General features: G+C 38.4%; 1 protein-coding gene across 4 annotated transcripts in view; it reads right to left on the bottom strand.

Annotated features, from left to right (window-relative positions):
• RAD54B (RAD54 homolog B) overlaps positions 1-19957 on the bottom strand; it is a 117277-nt gene that overhangs the window by 74567 nt on the left and 22753 nt on the right. For all 4 annotated transcript variants that reach the window (XM_061439353.1, XM_061439355.1, XM_061439352.1 and 1 more), the window contains one exon: positions 18896-19064. In XM_061439353.1, coding sequence (XP_061295337.1) covers positions 18896-19064 — 169 coding nt within the window. The remainder of the gene's footprint in view (positions 1-18895; positions 19065-19957) is intronic.

Below are 19957 nucleotides of genomic sequence, written 5' to 3'. Positions count from 1 at the left end.
AGTTCACTTTGAATACCAAATGCAATTTACTAAGCAGAACAGGAATAAGTTGCCCAATACATTTTAAAAGCTTAAAGAAAGTAAACTAAACAATACTAAGAGACAGTGTCAACATAAACATAATAAACCTGACAAGCAATTTCCTCTCAACAAACAAAAACTGAGGAAGTTTAGTCACCTCAAATCAAAATTAAATATCCAGAAATATTTTTAAATAATATGTAGCAAGGTCTGATCTGGCAACTTTGGTCAGCTATAAAATGGTTTCTTGCACTCACAAAAAAAGAAAACCATTTTTAGACAAAGAGATGGTAAAAATATATATTATTTCAGTTGTGGAAATTTTATCAGAAATTATGGAGAAAAGATTTTAAAAGATATTTTAAAAATGAAAGACCTTCATTTAAGCAACCAACAATTGCCTATAGAATATGAGACCTAACATATCGAACATAAATTGATTCAATATTTTTTAAATTGCTAACATTTAAATCCTTTATTTTTAATTGAGTTCTACGATAAAAGAGATACTGCAATGGCACCCCACTCCAGTGTTCTTGTCTGGAGAATCCCAGGGGTGGGGGAGCCTGTTGGGCTGCCGTCTATGGGGTCGCACAGAGTCGGACACGACTGAAGCGACTTAGCAGCAGCAGCCCTATTAACATGAGTCACATTTTATCTCAAAAGATTTTCAAAGTTACAGAGAAATGTTACCAATTCATGACCAAACAGATATATGAACTCATAACACAGCTATATTTTAATCTTCTATATCTGTCAAAGAATTCCAGCTAGACATGGAACAAAAAACAGTTCTACTACAATAGATGCTGCTCTGTTAAGTCTAAAAACCCAGATTTCTTGAAATTTTAAAACAAGAATTAATATTTCATTTATTACTGTTCCATATACATATGAAAATACTTTGTTCAACTTTCGCAGAATCTATGACGAGTGTCACGAATATGTTGCTAAATATCTGGAGGACTTCCCTGGTGGTCCAGGGGATAAGAATCCTCCTGCCAATGTAGGGTACAGGGGTTTGATCCCTGGTCTGGGAAGATTCCACGTGCCTGGGGGCAACTATGCCCATACACCACTACTGAGCCCACACTCTGGAGCCCATGCCCTGCAACAGAAGCCACCACGAGGAGCCCAAGCACTGCATCTGGGGAAAGCCCATGCGCAACAACAAAGACCCAGTGAAGCGAAAAGTAATAAAATAGTTCAGTTCAATTCAGTAGCTCAGTCGTGTCCGACTCTTTGCGACCCCATGAATTGCAGCACACCAGGCCTCCCTGTCCATCACCAACTCCCGGAATTCACCCAAACTCATGTCCATCGAGTCGGTGATGCCATCCAGCCATCTCATCCTCTGTCATCCCCTTTTCCCCCTGCCCCCAACCCCTCCCAGCATCAGAGTCTTTTTCAGTGAGTCAACTCTTCACATGAGGTGGCCAAAGTATTGGAGTTTCAGCTTTAGCATCAGTCCTTCCAAAGAACACCCAGGACTGATCTCCTTTAGGATGGACTGGTTGGATCTCCTTGCAGTCCAAGGGACTCTCAAGAGTCTTCTCCAACACCACAGTTCAAAAGCATCAATTCCTTGGTGCTCAGCTTTCTTCACAGTCCAACTTTCACATCCATACATGACCACTGGAAAAACCATAGCCTTGACTAGATGGACCTTTGTTGGCAAAGTAATGTCTCTGCTTTTGAATATGCTATCTAGGTTGGTCATAACTTTCCTTCCAAGGAGTAAGCATCTTTTAATTTCATGGCTGCAATCACCATCTGCAGTGATTTTGGAGCCCTAAAAAATAAAGTCTGACACTGTTTCCACTACTTCCCCATCTATTTGCCATGAAGTGATGGGACCAGATGCCATGATCTTCGTTTTCTGAATGTTGAGCTTTAAGCCAACTTATTCACTCTCCTCTTTCACTTTCATCAAGAGGCTTTTGAGTTCCTCTTCACTTTCTGCCATAAGGGTGGTGTCATCTGCATATCTGAGGTTGTTGATATTTCTCCGGGCAATCTTGATTCCAGCTTCTGCTTCTTCCTGTCCAGCGTTTCTCATGATGCATTCTGCATAGAAGTTAAATAAGCAGGGTGACAATATACAGCCTTGACGGACTCCTTTTCCTATTTGGAACCAGTCTGTGGTTCCATGTCCAGTTCTAACTGTTGCTTCCTGACCTGCATATAGGTTTCTCAAGAAGCAGGTCAGGTGGTCTGGTATTCCCATCTCTTGAAGAATTTTCCACAGTTTATTGTGATCCACACAGTCAAAGGCTTTGGCATAGTCAATAAAGCAGAAATAGATGTTTTTCTGGAAATCTCTTGCTTTTTCCATGATCCAGCGGATGTTGGCAATTTGATCTCTGGTTCCTCTGCCTTTTCTAAAACCAGCTTGAACATCTGGAAGTTACGGTTCACGTATTGCTGAACCCTGGCTTGGAGAATTTTGAGCATTAAAAAAACACTTGGAATACATATGGAAATATAAATTCTTGGAACTGGTTAAAAAGAGAACACAATTTATTTATTAATGTTTCTGGTGTTTTGCCAGTGCTCATTGTTTGGGTCATGAAGAGTTTTATAAATTACTGTACTATCTATAAAATTTATAATTTTTATTGCCTGTGATTATGGGACATAACTCCAATAATCCAACCAACCCAAGACTTTTAACTGAACCAAAGATTTTTTAAAAAAATAAAAGGGACACTTGCTAAACATTCAAAAATCAAGAACAAAAGCAAAAAATGGCAATGTAATTTATGTTTTCTCATAAATATCATACGGTATATGACTGAGTCAAATTTGAAACTCCAAAGAAAAGAAAGGGATATTTGTGACCTGGTGAGATAGGTAAAATAATATATGTTTAAAATAAAAATTTTCATAAAAATACAAATCAGTAACTGACATTATATATCCCTCTAACATTAACTGACAGAAATTTTAATTATAATTAAGAGTTTTATTTAAATTACATGAAAAAACTAAAAGAAAAATTTGAAAAATACTTTGTTGACTTTGAAATTTAGAGCTGCTTTTAAATTTATACAATGTTCTTATGAATTCAGTGTTAACAATATGGAGTTGACACAAGAATTAGTAAATCTGCTTAACTTGGACAGACATGTTTTTGAAAGTTACATGCTTTTATTTCCAAGTCAAATCAATTCTTCTGTAAAAGATGAGATAGTTTTGTTGATGGAGATGTGAATATAATCAAAATTTTTTAAAAACTCAATTCAGCTAGTGAATTTTACACTATGTTTAGAACTTATTTATTTCATAAATATGAAGTCTAATCAAGAATGCAAAATAAAACTTCAGCATCTAAATTGAGATCTGCTGTAAATGTAAAATACATGGCAGCTGTCAAAGACTCAGTATGAATAATAATAGTTAATAACTTTTATATTAATTACACGTTGAAGTTACATACATATTGAGTCGATTAAAATGTATTATTAACATTACCTTCACCTGTTTCTTTATACTCTCTTTAACATGGCTACTAGAAAATTTTTAAATCTTTACATATGATTTATATTCTAGTTCTATTGGGCAGCTTTGGTCAAGAAGGTCAGACACCAAACCAATGACAGCAACTATTACTGGGAAGAGACCAAAAGTGAGGGGAATAGCTTAGAACCTTTCATTTAACTGTATTAAATGGCAGAGACATTTCAGAAAGCAATTAGTAAACCATATTAAAATGTAATTTAAACACATTATGATCTGACAACTGAGAAATATTTGCATAAGTTCATAAGACCACATGCACAAGGATGTTCACTGTAGGATTGTTTTTAATAAAATCGTAAATAAATCATGATGTATTTACACTATGTAAACCCTGCAGCAACTAAAAGGATTCTAAAATGAAAACAAAAATCTTCAAAGCACACCAGTGAGAACTGCAAAGTACTTTCAGCAGAGAATATCTTCATCCTAACCCCCGCCCTAAGAGACCTGACCACGCCTAGGATGGCCTCTAGCAGCCTAAAGGCCCTGTGTCGGGGACAATCTAGCTTCCCCATGAGTTCCATTCCGCAAAAGCTCAGAGCTTCCAAAAGAATTTACTGTTTGTTCTAGCCAACACCCAAGACCATAGGCCCTTGACCTCCCTTTGGTAGCACATTTACTAAAAAGGCTGACAATTGTGAATCCTTCCTCTGTCCCGCTGACATGCTTTGGATCTCCCACAACTCAGGAGTGTCCTTCCCAAGGACCTGAAAGTCACTCCTTTGAAATGCAATTATCAGGAAGAATAGAGCCAAGGCCTTCCAGTCTTGGTGAGAAGGTGGGATCCTAACTTTCATAACTGCCAGCTAGCAGACACAGTGCCTAATCTCATTTACACCAACCTGCTTTTTGCCATTTTTCACTTCCCTGACTCTACTTGAGCACTCTGCCTCCCTCATCCTCCCTTCAAAAGCCCAGTCACCTCTGCAGAAATCAGAATGGAGCTCAGTTCTTGACCCCACTGTCAGGAGTTATTAGATAAAATCTGTTTTAATTGTTTTTAACTAATGTCTAGCTTTGTTCATCTTTGACACTAGTGAATGAAAAAAATCAAGTTGTAGGTAGATATATGTATACTGCATGACATTTATTTGAAATATACCACTCACATCAGTAATTCCAATCTCTTACAGGTAAAATTTATAAGAGCCTAGCTGATGCTGGTGGTAAAGAACCCAAATGCCAATGCAGGAGATGTAAGAGATGAAGGTTCGATCCCTGGGTCGGGAAGATTCCCTGGAGGAGGGCATGGCAACCCACTCCAGTATTCTTGCCTGGAGAATTCCATGGACAGAGCAACCTGGCGGGCTACAGTCCCGGGGGTCACTAAGAGTCAGACACGACTGAAGCGACTTAGCATGCACACACAGCTTTACATATAGTATTTTAGATAGTTGCATGGGGAGAATGTATTTAGGCACATTAATCTCAATGAATGCATGATGTATTTTGAATAAAATGTACTGATGTCTACAACTTTAAAATTCATTTTTTAAAAATAAGACAGACTGAAGGATGAACAGATATGCAATAAAGAAAATACAATAAAATTTTAATTGTGGAACCTACGTGGTTGGTGTTGGGTAGTCAATGTAAAAGTATCAATGTTTCTTTATGTTTCAAAATTATACGTTCAAAAAATTACCCTTAAAAAATAAATACATCTGCTAATATATTTTAACTCTTTAGCTATTAAAAATGTGGGAAGTTTGGACGAAGCCATATTTCTAAAGCAGAATTTAGATAATTAGATCTATTAAATTTAATAAATAAGGAACAACTAACTCATCCCACTAGGAATAACCCCTATTGTACTTTCAGACTGTGCCATCCAGCCTCCAAGGGGCACGGAGTGCCACCCTCAAGCTCTGAGGTGTGGTGTTTTATCCAACATCAGATGTGGCAGGAGGAGTCAGTCCCTCCCAGAGTTGGGGGCTGTAGTGATTTTTTTCCCATGAACTACTTGTTAGATAAAAAGAGTACATGACTACTGAGATTATTTCCGTATTTTAGGAGATTTTTTTCTTTAAAAAGGTATAGATTTTCTATCTTATTAATCTTTGTCTTATCCCAGGTTCTCTGGCAAACAGGGCCTGAAACGATGACTGGAATGCTAAGGCTTTCCTTGAGTATTGCATACACAGGGCATCAAGAGTGAAAAAAAGTAAACTGAGGCAAGGAACCATGTAAAGTCCTGGCTTGGGGACTTCCCTGGAGGTCCAGTGGTTAAGACTCCACACTTCCACTGCAAGAGGCATGGGTTCAACCCCTGGTCAGGGAATGAAGATCCTGCATGCTACGTGGACAATAAACAAAAAAATACTATTTTTTATAGTGCTGGCTACCACTTTATAACAAGCTATAAAAAGACAGAGTAGGCCACTTGGCAAATGCATCCACCTGGTACTCTCCTTGGAACACCTGACACACTATAAAAAGAAACAGAGTAGTCCATGGAGGGAAAAGAGGAATTTATCTGGCAGGTTCCCTCCTGTCTCCCATTCCTCAAAGACCAAGCTCACACCACTAGGAATAACCTCTACCGCACTTGCAGACTGTGTCATCCAGCCTCCACAGGGGCACGGAGTGCCACCCTCGAGCTCTGTGGTGCAGTGCTTCATCCAAGATCGGAAGCGGAGAAGGAGTCAGTCCCTCGCAGAGTGTGGTTCATCACCTGCAAGGCAGCGGCCACTGTGAGGTACTGGCTCAGGTGAAGCCACAGGCCGGCCTCCAGAGGCAGGGCAAGGGAACACTCGGTCCAGGAGGCACACGGTGTCCAGAGACTCCGAGAAGGCATGTTTCACACCACAGGATGTGAGGAAGTTAAGACTTTTAAAAAATTCTTCCACACGGGGTTAAAAGCCAGGGTGAATCCGAGCCCTGAGAATCATTCTCAGTTATAGCATTTACATCTCATACTTCACCACTGTGCTTTGGGGATGACACCCTGAAATGCTAAGCCTCACAACAATCAAACCTGGGAATTCCCTGGCGGTTCAGTGGTTACCTCCGGCCCAGGGTTCAATACCTGGTCAGGGAACTAAGACGTCATAAGCCAGGTGGCATGGCCGCCCCCCCCCAAAAAAAAAGACAATCAAAACCCAGGTTAACAGGGACCTTGAAAACCCTTACAGAACTGAAAGAAATCTAAGAAGGAAAAACTCGGCGCCCTCCTAAGCTTCTCCTTTACTTTCACACCCCTTCCAACACCCGCTGGATATTCTACAATTCAGCTCAATTCTGATGCTATCTACCTGGAGACAGCATCACATATCACAGGTTGGGGCTCAGTCCCACAAGACTGCTCCCACCCCACTTCAGATGCCCATCACAAGCCAGGTTTTTTCAGCCGTGCTTCTGACCAACCAGCTATAAACCAGGAGTTCCCACGACCCCTCCTCAGGTTCAATCAGTTTGCTAGAGCAGCTCACAGAACCTAGGAAAACAGCTTGCTTACTTTTATAAATTTATTATAAAAGCATATGATAAAAGATGAACATTCAGAGGGAAGAGATGTGTAGGCAAGGCGTAGTGGAAAAGCTTAGAGTGTCCATGCCCTCCCTGGGCACTGCCACTCTCTCAGCACCTCCATACGTTCACCAACCCCAAAGCCCTCCATACCCCATGAGTGCCTGCTAAGTCGCTTCAGTCGTGTCTGACTCTCTGCGACCCTATGGACTGTAGCCCGCCAGACTCCTCTGTTCATGGGATTATCCAGGCAAGAATACTGGAGTGGGTTGCCATGCCCTCCTTCAGGGGATCTTCCCAACCCAGGGATTGAATCCACCTCTTTTATGTCCCCTGCATTGGCAGGTGGGTTCTAAACCACTTGCGCCACCTGGGAGGCCCTATACCCCATACTCTTGGGATTTTTATAGTGGTTTTATCATATTGCCATGATCAACCATCAGCTCCACTTCCAGTCCATCTCCCCTCTCTAGACAGTGGGAACAGGCTGAAAATTCCAAACTTCTAATCACAGCTTAGTCTTTCTGGTGACCAGCCCTCAACCAGGAGCCCACCCAGAATCACCTCAAAAGTGATAAAAACAAAAGACATCTCTATCTATCACCAGGAAATTCCAAGGGATTTAGGAACTCTGTGTCAGGAACTGAGGTCAAAGGCCAAACATTAGGAAAAAAAAAAGATGCTCCTACTGCTCTTATCACTGAGGAAATTACAAGGGTTTTAGGAACTCTGTGCCAAGAACTGGGGGGTAGAGACCAGTACAGATATTTTCTATTATCTCACAGAGTCAAATTACAAAACATTACTCCAGCCATACTGTGTGAATCTCTATACAATCTAAATTTACACACATTTTCTTTAAAAAGCTCTCAGCCATCTATTAAGGAACATTGGCCAAGTCTTGTCTTTGGGGTAAGAAACTGTGAGCTAAAGGAGACTGCTCCAGAAGCTGGTTGGGAGGAGTCTAGCCTTCTGTTAAATTTGGTATACTAAAAATGTTGCTAAAGCTACTTGTCTTTAGACATTTTTTCATTTAATCATTTTTCAGTATAGTTAATATGGATGTTCCCCCAGCATGTAACTGCTAGGAAATGTGGGTGAGATACCTCCCACATCCTGGAAGGAGACAGAGAGTAGGAATCTGATAATTTTCAGAAGCTACTAAGGCTTCTTCTTCACTGTAGTACCCTAGATCGAAGATGAGGAAACCCAATGCACACAGGGAAGTAACTCAATATCAGCACAAAGTTAAGACACATTATTTAATGAGTATGAGTAGGGGCAATACATATGACATCAGATTGATGAGAAAAAAGGAAGTGTGTGGTGCCAAGAGGTGCCAGTATCTATCATTTAACATGAGGGGAACCAGTCTAAGAATGAAGTCAATCTTGTGGAGGACAGAAAAAGTAGAAAGAAACTGGGCTCATAATGACATCTTTTAAACTGCTACACCAGTCAATCCTGAAGCCTGTATTTTCTAGTTACATATGCTAATATTAATAAAATTCAAATTCACAGTCCAATATTTTTACCAATACTTGAACAAAGGGAGAATATATATGTATACCTATGTCTGATTCATGCTAAGGTTTGACAGAAAACAACAAAATTCTATAAAGCAATTATCCTTCAATTAAAAAAATAAATTTTTTGAAAAGCATATTAACTGATATAAAAAGTTTTTAATCTTTCTTTCCATTGTGTTTATCCTGTTTGCCTATTTCACATTGCTTAAATCACCACTTGTCCACACTTTATTTTTAAATGAGGATTCAAGTAAGAGGCAAGATGTAAACACAGTTCATTCTCTAAAAAGTAGAGGCTGAACACCATTATGATTTCAATTATTCCATACTAACTTTCCCAAAGCATAAAGCATATTGCCAGATTAATCTCTTGTTGTTTTGTTGTTATTCAGTCATGTCCGACTCGTTGCAACCCCATGGACTGCAGCACACCAGGCTCCTCTATCCTTCACTATATCCCAGAGTTTGCTCAAATTCATCTCCATTGATATCCCAGAGTTTGCTCAAATTCATGTCCATTGAGTCAGTGATGCTAAATAACCATCTCATCCTCTGCCACCCTCTCCTTTTGCCTTCAGTCTTTCCCAGCATCAGGGTCTTTTCCAATGAGTCTGCTCTTCGCATCAGGGGGCCAGAGTATTGCAGTTTCAGTTTAGCAACAGTCATTTCAATGAATATTCAAGATTGCTTTCCTTTAAGATTGACTGGTTTGATCTCCTTGCAGTCCAAGGAACTCTCAAGAGTCGTCTGCAGCACCACAATTTGAAAGTATCAATTCTTCAGTGCTCAGCCTTATTTATGGCCCTTTCCCATGAGTGCCCATCTCTGGGAAAAAAGAAAGCAATTCTCTATATTCAGGAGAGAATTTGGTAATTCAGTCTCCTAGAGTCCTGGATAATAAGTAATTTCAAACAAGGCTCAAGATATTTGGAGGGATGCGTATAGGAGGGTCAGTATTCAAATAACTAGGATTGTTTTTTACTGGTCTGATTTCAGGTTAAAGTTGAACATACTCACTTCCAAGTCAGGAATTAAAAGAATAGTCCCAGTATATAGGCTTCCTCAAACGCCATTCTTTATCCTGAGAACTACAGGCAAATATTTTGGGGAGAATTATTTTCACTAGTATTTTTAAAAGATGTAGGGATACACCTGTCGTCTTTTCCCTGTTTAGCAGATTGGGCTCCTGACATTGGTGAATAATCTGGACTGGGAAATAACTTAGAGACCTACTTATTCCATGACCCAAATCTTCATAAAAGAGCCTGAAAGGACACGAGATAGCCTCCTAAATTCTTAATATACTTTTCTTTGGTGAAAAAAAGAACATGATGTCTCTGATTCCTTACAGTTATATTAAAAAGAGTCACTAAAGAGAAAAAAAAATTCACCACTTAATTGGTCACAAATTTAAAAAAAAACAAAACATCATAGTTCCCATTCAAATATCTTTTAAGGCTTAACTATAATATCAAAGTCTATTTGAAGACCACATAACAATACAATGAAAATGAATCCATAAAAAGCTGACATGATAGGTACCTAGAGATTGCTTTGAATATCAAAGGATGTCAGGCCTTTGGGAAGAGTTAAGAAACCCACAAATATTTTGCAAAAATGATCCTTTTTATGATGGTACTGTCAATAAAAGCATATATAAAGAAGCCTTAAATGCCATAATTTTCATTTGATTTTGCTCAAATAACCATTTTTTCATATCCCTAACTCTCTTTTTCTATAACATTTACTACCAATTATGGTCCCTTTTTAATAGACTGCCTCCATACAAGTGAAATGAATTAATAAATAAATATATTTAGGTTAATGATGACCACTTATCTCACTATCAAAGAAGGTGCAGCAGCTATGGAAGAGTAAGGACTAGACTGAATCGTGTGGTGCTGAATTGGAGTATTGGTATGAAACCATGGTTTTTAATGGAGATTAAAAAATACAAATATATTAATAAATACATATCCTAACCCTGATCACAGAAGGGTTAAAAGGAGTAACACTGCAGTAATAATGAGCTTACTTAGTGCCCAGATCTTGGTTTTTAAATAGTATTTTCCATTAAAAAGGAATCAGGACCCTTGGCTAATTTCAATAACTGGGGCAAAGAAGATCTTACTGTGTCAGATAGTGCTCAAAAATTCATGGGGATTGTCAAAAAGATACAGAAGCCCTTGTAAAGAGGTTTCCATTGGTCAAATCTAAGGCAATCTGAGCATCACAATAAATAATAACAGATCACAACCCATTAAATAAAAATTTAAGAATCTGTAAAAATTAACAAGTAAATGAGAGGAGGAAAAGTTCTAGCTTAACCTCAAAATGCTAACTAATAAATACAGATGCAATAAGAAAATCACCTTTTAGCAACAATCAAAGCTAAAACTACTGGGTGAAAGTTTGATTAAATACAAGATTGCTGCTGCTGCTGCTAAGTCGCTTCAGTCGTGTCCGACTCTGTGCGACCCCATAGACGGCAGCCCACCAGGCTCCCCCATCCCTGGGATTCTCCAGGCAAGAACGCTGGAGTGGGTTGCCATTTCCTTCTCCAATGTGTGAAAGGGAAAAGTGAAAGTGAAATCGCTGAGTCATGTCCGACTCTTAGCAACCCCATGGACTGCAGCCCACCAGGCTCTTCCCTCCGTGGGATTTTCCAGGCAAGAGTACTGGAGTGGGGTGCCATTGCTTCAGGTTACATGTGCTTTAATTTGCTTCCTGGGGGTCCTGGAGGCTGCTCTCCAGGCGGAGGGGCTAGGCTGGGCTCTCCTGCAGGGGGCCCCCATGCCAGCCCTGCAGACCCTCGGGAAGAGCTGTGTCCTCCTCCAGGCTGCCTGTGCCTCCACGAGCTCCTTGTAGGTGATCTTCTCCGCGAACGGCTGCGGCCTGAGCAGCTCCACCATGTTGGCCCGCTCCAGCACCTCCTTCTCCAACAGCTGCCTAGATATCTGCATAGTCTCAAAATATCTCCACATAGATAGTTTTTAAGTACAAAGGCAAAATTAATAATTTTACTGTGAAGAAACCCAGTAGACTTCAATATATTCAAATAATTAAACTTACTGTCACTAATAACAGGATAAATTGATACCATATCCCTCCTAATGATACAGTGTAAGAATTATTTCTGTGACAGTTCTGCCAAAAATGTATAGCCTAAATCTACTCATGAGAAAACACCAAACAAATGCAAATTGAAGAACACTACATAAATGACTGGCCTATAATTTTAAGAATATTAAAATACTGCACAGAAAACAAGCAAAGACTAAGAAGTTGTTCAAGATTAAAGGAAACTAAAGAGACATGACAACTATATACAACATTCTTGGACTAGCAGAAAAAATGTTCCCATATTCATTTTTTTAAAGTTCCTACAGATTATCATGCTAAGTGAAGTAAGCCAGACAAACAAAATACTATATGGTATCACTTACACATGGAATCAAAAAAAAAAAAAAAGACACAAATGAACTTACATACAAAACAGAAACAAATTCAGAGATGTAGAAAAGAAACTATGGCTACTGAAGAGGAAGGAAGGGGATAAATTACAAGGTTGGGATTAATATATACTCTAATACTATATATAAAATAGATAACCAATAAGGACCTACTGTCTAGCACAAGGTATATTCTATATAATAACCTATAATGGAAAAGAATCTGAAAAAGAATGTGTGTGTATACACACACACACACACACATATAAAACCAAATCACCCTGCTATACAGCAGAAATTAACACAACACTGTAATCAACTGTACTTCAATTTTTTTTAATTTTAATTTATTTTTCCCATAAAGGGTATCATTGGGACAACTCACTCAAGTTGAGTGAGATCTGTGCATTAGATAATAATATTATATCAATGTTAATTTCCTAATTATGATGGTTGTACTTTTGTACTTTATAGAAACTTATCCTTATGTTCAGGAAATATTACATAATGCAGACTTTAGAATAATGAAGCACCATGTCAGCAGCTTATTCTCATCTGGTTCAGAAAAATTACACACACACACACACACACACAAATGTTGTAAAGTGTGTGGAAATTCTTTGTACTATTCTTTGAATTTTTCTGTAAATTTGAAATAATCTCAAAATATAACATTAAGAAGTTTAAGTTAAAAAGTTCAAGAAAATATTTTAATGATTGTCAAGTATCAAAAATTGCAAGTATATACTTACATATAGATTTAGCATCACAGTAAATGACATACATTGTTTATACATTGATGGTGAGAATACAAACTTGTATTAGCCTCTGCAGAGGGCAATTCCTCAACATTATTCATCAAAATGATAAATGCACATACCTTGAGACCCTACTCCAAGATATCCTAAGAATATATCATCACATATGATTATATTATGTGGATATTCATTGTAGCTTTGTTATGATTATAATATGTGGATACTCATTGTAGCTTTGTTTGTAATAAGATACCAAACAATTTAAATATCCATTAATACAGAACTGGTTAAGTACAACTGGCAAATTCACACAATGGAATATTATGTTTTAAAAAGAATGAGGTAGCGGAGTTCCCTGGTGGCCCAGTGGTTAAGATTCTGGTCCCTCACTGCTCTGGCTAAGGTTCAACCCTTGGTCACAGAACGATGAGATCCCACAAGACAAACAGAGCAGCCAAAAAAAAAAAAAAAAGATGAGGTAGTTCTAAATATACTCAAAAGATATTTCAAAAATAAGCATTTATAAATTAATTAAAACCAATAAAATTCGAAAATCACATTAACATGTTAGTGATATTTTACTGAAATTAAAATGCTAATCACAATATAAACATTGTACCAAAAGATACGGCACGAGTTCTTTCATGTCCAACAATCTTCTTCTCCAATACAACATGTGCATGTGTGTGTGTGTGCACACTCAGTCGTGTCAGACTCTTTGCAAACCCAAGACTCAATACTTTGACTATCCTTAATGTGAACAGAAAAACCTTCATTTGGTAGAACACCCCATTTTGTCTACCTCTGTTCTCATTTGCAGACATGAAATCCTGTATTAGTACTCAATTTTATGGTGGCCATCCAAAAGATCCAACATATGCATACATACTTTTACTCATATCATTTAAAAGAAAACACAAAATTCTAAGTTTCTCTGAGAATTTATAAACCCCTGAAAACATGTCCAAACATCTCTAAGGACCTAAAACCTATCTGGAAAACACTTATCCCGCCAACTGAGAGAGATTTTTATCATTTCCTTTTCATATCCTTTATCTTCCCCTCTTCAATACCGCTTTCCTTTCAACCTACGACACACTACCTTTAAAAAAAAACCAACCAAAAAGTCTCTCTGGTGCCCTGCTATCCCTCAAGATACCACTCCTTCCCTTCGAAACCACATTTCCGTGGTTTCCGTATTGATTTACATACATTATTTACTTCATACACTGCCTCCATCTGCCTGTTTCCAGTCATCACATAGCCATTACAATACGGCTTTTGTTCCAAACACTTTCTGAAACTATACTCTCAAGTATTACCAAAACCTGCAAACTGTAATGTTCCAGCAGCTACTTCTTGACTTCTCTAAAGCACTTGAGAGCCAAAGGGCTTATCTAAGGCTCAACTACAAGTTTTTCAAAATCCCTTCATTTAGTCATAAAATGTTTTTTAATTTATCCTGTTTGACTTACAACTCAAAAAGGACAAAGTTACTGCCTTTTTATGCCACAGTTTAGTGAAGGAAAATCAGGTAAATATTAATAGATAAAATATAGTTGAACAACCTGAGGGAGAATTAATGGTCTCATCTTATACTTCATCACAATGAAAAGGAATCAGAAAGAATCAAAGATTTCTCTGTTTTTCTAAAGACTGTAAGAATAGCCATGAGAATCAGGAGGTCTAGGGCTCTCTATTAATTTCCAAGGACTGCTGCAACAAAGTATTAATACCACAAATGCTTAGAACAACAGAATTTATTGTCTCACTGTTTGGAGACCAGAAGTTCAAAATCAAGGTGTCAGGAGGGCCTGATGTAAGAGATAGATGGGCCCCAGGTTAGACATTTACAACTAGCCTCCTGTTTGCATTTCCTGGGACAGGAGATGGTGGGCTCCGGCTGAGGTGTTTACAATCAGCTTCCTGTTTGCCCTCCAAATCGGAAGAAACAACACAAACAGGATAAACGTGTTTGTCTCTTGGAAACACCTTAAGGCAACAGTCATGGCAAGGACAAAGAGGTGCAAAATTCTGTTTGAATAAAGGATTAAGATCTCTGCTCCCCCTCTTTTGGAACAAGGGATAGACGATACATGCACAGAAAGGCTCCCTGTGGGTCTAAAGTCAGGGGATGTCGCCAGGCTCTAATGTGTCTTGTTCCTCCGAGAAGCCTTCACTTCGAGATCCATCTTGGCTGAGAGGCGCAAGCCACCCCAGGGGAAGGTCCCAGGGTGGGAAGGTCCCAGGGTAGGTCAGGTGTGGGAAAAGAAGCCAGACAATTGGCCTGACGGAAGACAAAAGACCCAGAAGAACTGACAGACATAAATGACTAAACCGCTTCTCCATTGTGCTCCTCACTAGGGGGAACACCCATCCCCTCTCTCCAGGGGTCCATCTCTGCCTTGCTTGTCTTAACTAAACAGTTTTCTCTGTGTGCTCTCCCACTTGCTGTTGTGCTATGTCTCTAATAACAAACTCTGTACCTGCATTTACACTTTTTTGCCTCCGTGATAAATGAATTTCTCATTAGGGGCAAAGATCCAGGGAAAAACAGCTTCTAGCCCCTAGCCCTTGCTGTTTTGGTGGGTAGGATTCCTGGTTTTCATCCAGGCTATCTAGGTTCAATTCCCAGGCAGGTAATTAAGATATTGCTTCACACCACCACTCACTGCTGTCTCGCTGAGATCAGGCCATGTTTTCTCAGAAGATCTAGGACAGAATCCTTCTGTGCCTCTTTCTGGCATCTAGTGATTGCCACCAATCCTTGGTGCTCCTAGGCTTGCAGCTTGCTCTGATCTCTGCCTCCACTGTCAGAAAGTCTTTTCCTCTCTGTATCTCTCTGTCTCTCTTCATAACCAGCCACTGGAATCAGGGTCCACCCTAATCCAGTATGACCTCAACAGACTTGAAGAGACTTGAAGTGTCCAGTAAAGTTCAACAGAATGAAAATATACTTATTAGGGCTCTTTCAGTTAGTAAAGAAACCAAATATAAACTAGCTTAAGTAAAAATGGTTTTCCTGGTGAACTAGATATTAAATACTATGAATTATTGTTAACTCTGTTTGGTGTAATAGAAAAAGCAAGAGAGTTCCAGAAAAACATATATTTCTGCTTTATTGACTATGCCAAAGCCTTTGACTGTGTGGATCACAATAAACTGTGGAAAATTCTTCAAGAGATGGGAATACCAGACCACCTGATCTGCCTCTTGAGAAATCTGTATGCAGGTCAGGAAGCAACAGTTAGAACTGGACATGGAACAACAGACTGGTTCCAAATAGGAAAAGGAGTTCATCAAGGCTGTATATTGTCACCCTGTTTATTTAACTTATATGCAGAGTACATCATGAGAAACGCTGGACTGGAAGAAACACAAGCTGGAATCAAGACTGCTGGGAGATATATCAATAACCTCAGATATGCAGATGACATCACCCTTATGGCAGAAAGTGAAGAGGAACTCAAAAGCCTCTTGATGAAAGTGAAAGTGGAGAGTGAAAAAATTGGCTTAAAGCTCAATATTCAGAAAATGAAGATCATGGCATCCAGTCCCACCACTTCATGGGAAATAGATGGGGAAACAGTGTCAGACTTTATTTATCTGGGCTCCAAAATCACTGAAGATGGTGACTGCAGCCATGAAATTAAAAGATGCTTACTCCTTGGAAGGAAAGTTATGACCAACCTAGATAGCATATTCAAAAGCAGAGACATTACTTTGCCAACAAAGGTTCGTCTAGTCAAGGCTATGGTTTTTCCTGTGGTCATGTATGGATGTGAGAGTCGGACTGTGAAGAAGGCTGAGCGCCGAAGAATTGATGCTTTTGAACTGTGGTGTTGGAGAAGACTCTTGAGAGTCCCTTGGACTGCAAGGAGATCCAACCAGACCATTCTGAAGGAGATCAGCCCTGGGATTTCTTTGGAAGGAATGATGCTAAGGCTGAAACTCCAGTACTTTGGCCACCTCATGCGAAGAGCTGACTTATTGGAAAAGACTCTGATGCTGGGAGGGATTGAGGGCAGGAGGAGAAGGGGACAACAGAGGATGAGATGGCTGGATGGCATCACTGACTCGATGGACGTGAGTCTGAGTGAACTCCGGGAGTTGATGATAGACAGGGAGGCCTGGCGTGCTGCAATTCATGGGGTCGCAAAGAGTCGGACATGACTGAGTGACTGATCTGATCTGATCTGATAGGAGAGAGCATTTATTTTAAGACATACATGCTGAAGTATTTAGAGGTAAAATGGCATGAAAGCTGCAACATATTTTCAAAGAGTCCAAAAAAAAAAATTGCATACATAGGGGGGTGGGGAATACAGACAAATGAGGTAAAATATTAGAAACTATTGAATTTTTGATGATAATTGGATTATTCTTTCAACTTCTCTGTATGTAGGAAACTTTTCAAAATACAAAGCTAGTAGGAAATGAGGGTCTATTTTCACTAGGACATGCAGGCTTGTAACTGACTCCAAGGTGATTAGACCTAGAGTTAAAAGAATGTCAAAAGATGAATATATAGGTCTTTCACCTCCATACTTTCCTATATACAACATTCCTCTCCAGCAATCACCAAAGGAAGTATGATGTTTCTCACAATATTTTTTCCCCCAGTTAACCTCTCTCTCTAAATGAGAGGCAGGAGAGTATCAGGAGATTGGCACAGGTTCCCCAGTCCAGTCAATGTACTAAATCAGAGAAAGGATTAAGGGATTAAGGGCTGAGTAAATTAACTCCCACTTCAATTTATCTTAACTCTTAATTCCCTTCTCATATTTAGTAAGGAAGAGAATGAGAAACTATAGTAGAACACAAAAACAGCCCCAAATCAGTAACATTAAATGTATTATATTCTAGAGTCTAATATCCTTTGGAGAAGAGATTAGCTACCATGATAGAAAAGAAACAGGTATAGATGGATCATTACCTGCCACAGGCTGACAGCACAGGAAAAAAAATCTGGGAAAACAGGATATTCACCTAACAAAGATGGGAGGAAGAAAAGAGAAAAGGAAGGAGATAAGGACACGACTGAGTGACTGAACTGAACTGAACTGAAGGAAAGTAATAAAAAAAGAGAGTAAATGAGTGAAACAGGGCAGAGGCTAAACTGCTATGCCCATGCCCGTGCCCAGAGCTGTCTCTAGGGATCTCACTAAATTGATACCAGCTCCAAAAGTCCTTCTCAACTTCATTCTAAAACTTGTTACAAATCTGAAGTTATGAGGAGCACATAAATGGTACTAAGGATCCTGGCCAGTTGGGAAAACACAGAAGACCCTCTGCGCCAACAAGAAATGAACCCATTCACATGTAAAATTTATTAAATATCACAATTCTCAAAAAGTTCCTTCAAAAGGGTTTAGTTTAAGACACAGTGTTGATTTGCATTGGTATCTTAGGGAGAGAAGCTGCATTCTGTATACGACTAGTATATGTATATGACTAGTATATGAGGCTCTCTCCCTGAAACTCTTTTCAACCAAAAAATGAATAAAATGTAATTTAGAAAAATGTAATCTTAATGGTGTGCCTTTCAAAAGGCCAAATAAACATCCATGAACACTCCAGATAATTTTTTCAACTACCTGGAAAATATTAATCTCTTACAATGCAACAAGAACCATAATCATTATTTTAGTTCAATTCAGCAGCAGGGGAATTTGTTAAATGTTTGGTTTTCCTACAGTTATACACTTTCAAATCTAATTGATTTGAAGTTACTCCAATGTACTATAATGAATTAACAATTTTACTCATTTAAAGTTCACCTCTCCAATTTTAATGCTGATAATGCATTTTAAGACTTTTTTTTTAAATTAAATCTTTAAAAAAAAATCAAACCTTTAAACACAATTCATTTTGGTACTGGAAGTAAAGACCATTATTTGACCAATAAGTTTACGATGAATAACCTTAGACATATGCCTATTACAAAATACAAGATTTAGATGACATGGTTACTAATTCAATCATTAAAGATAAATTATGACCACAAAAAAATCTGAATTGCCAATGATCTAGCGGTGCTATTAATGTTTCAACTATTTTCAAATATAACATATTCATTATTGAATATAATCAATTTAAATAATATTGTAATAAGACTCATCAAGTATAACCTGTACAGTCTTACCTGTATGATGGAGGTCTAATGTTGTCTTTGTAGATGCTTCCAAACAATATTTTTCCCTGTAATTATCCCCATGATTAATTCCTTTAGCACATTCTTTAGTAGGCAAATTAAAATTGCATGTTCTGGGATCATTTTGTGGCTGGAGAAAATTATTCTTATTTGCAGCAACCTAAAAAAACAAAGTATGTATTTTATGCTGATATTAAACCTAATTTCCCATATTTTTACATAATAGATTTCCAATTTAAAATACTGAATATGAGGTACTAGTTTCTCATATCTAAATAGGGAATAGATATTTTAAAATAAACTAAAATTATAATTTTATTTTTTTAAAACTAGTTGTATTATGTTATAAAAGCTGCAAGCTGGTAAAGAATCCACCTGCAATGCAGGAGACCTGGGTTCAACCCTTGGGTTGGGAAGATCCCCTGGAGAAGGGAAAGGCTATCCACTCCAGTATTCTGGCCTGGAGAATTCCATGGACTGTATAGTCCATGGGGTTGCAAAGAGTTGGAGGGGACTGAGTGACTTTCACTTTCACTTTTAAAAGCTGAAAGATACCACAGAATGAAAATTATGCTTACAATTATAGTGTATTTTAAGCAACAGATCAAATGAGGTTTTAAACAAGTCACAATGTGCCATTCTCAGTCAAATGCTTATTTTTCTTGCTAAATTTCTCAATATTAAAAGCAACACTTAAATATTGTTAATTTTTTACATGGCTAATGATATACTGCCACGGTATTGTTTTAACAGTACCTTATATTTTAGAGTCAAATACTAAAATATTTACAAATGAGAAGAGATTCCTGGAAGCTGTGTCAAAATAATGAGTTGGGAAAAAAGGGGGAGGGAGCTGCAAGGTAAAAATGAAGCAAGAGGGGTCACAAACTGACAACTGCCAAGGCTGGGTGATGTGTACATGGGGGTTCTTCATATACTCTTTCTCTATTTTTATTATGCATCAATTTTCTGTTGCTGCTGTAACAAATTACAACAAACTTAGTGGCTTAAAACAACACAAATGTATTGTCTTATAATTCTCTAAGTCTGAAC

The sequence above is a fragment of the Bos javanicus genome, chromosome 14 (assembly GCF_032452875.1).
Source record: "Bos javanicus breed banteng chromosome 14, ARS-OSU_banteng_1.0, whole genome shotgun sequence".
Lineage (NCBI taxonomy): Eukaryota > Metazoa > Chordata > Mammalia > Artiodactyla > Bovidae > Bos > Bos javanicus.
Note: the sequence above shows the minus strand (reverse complement) of the source record. Positions and strands in the feature narration are given on the sequence as shown.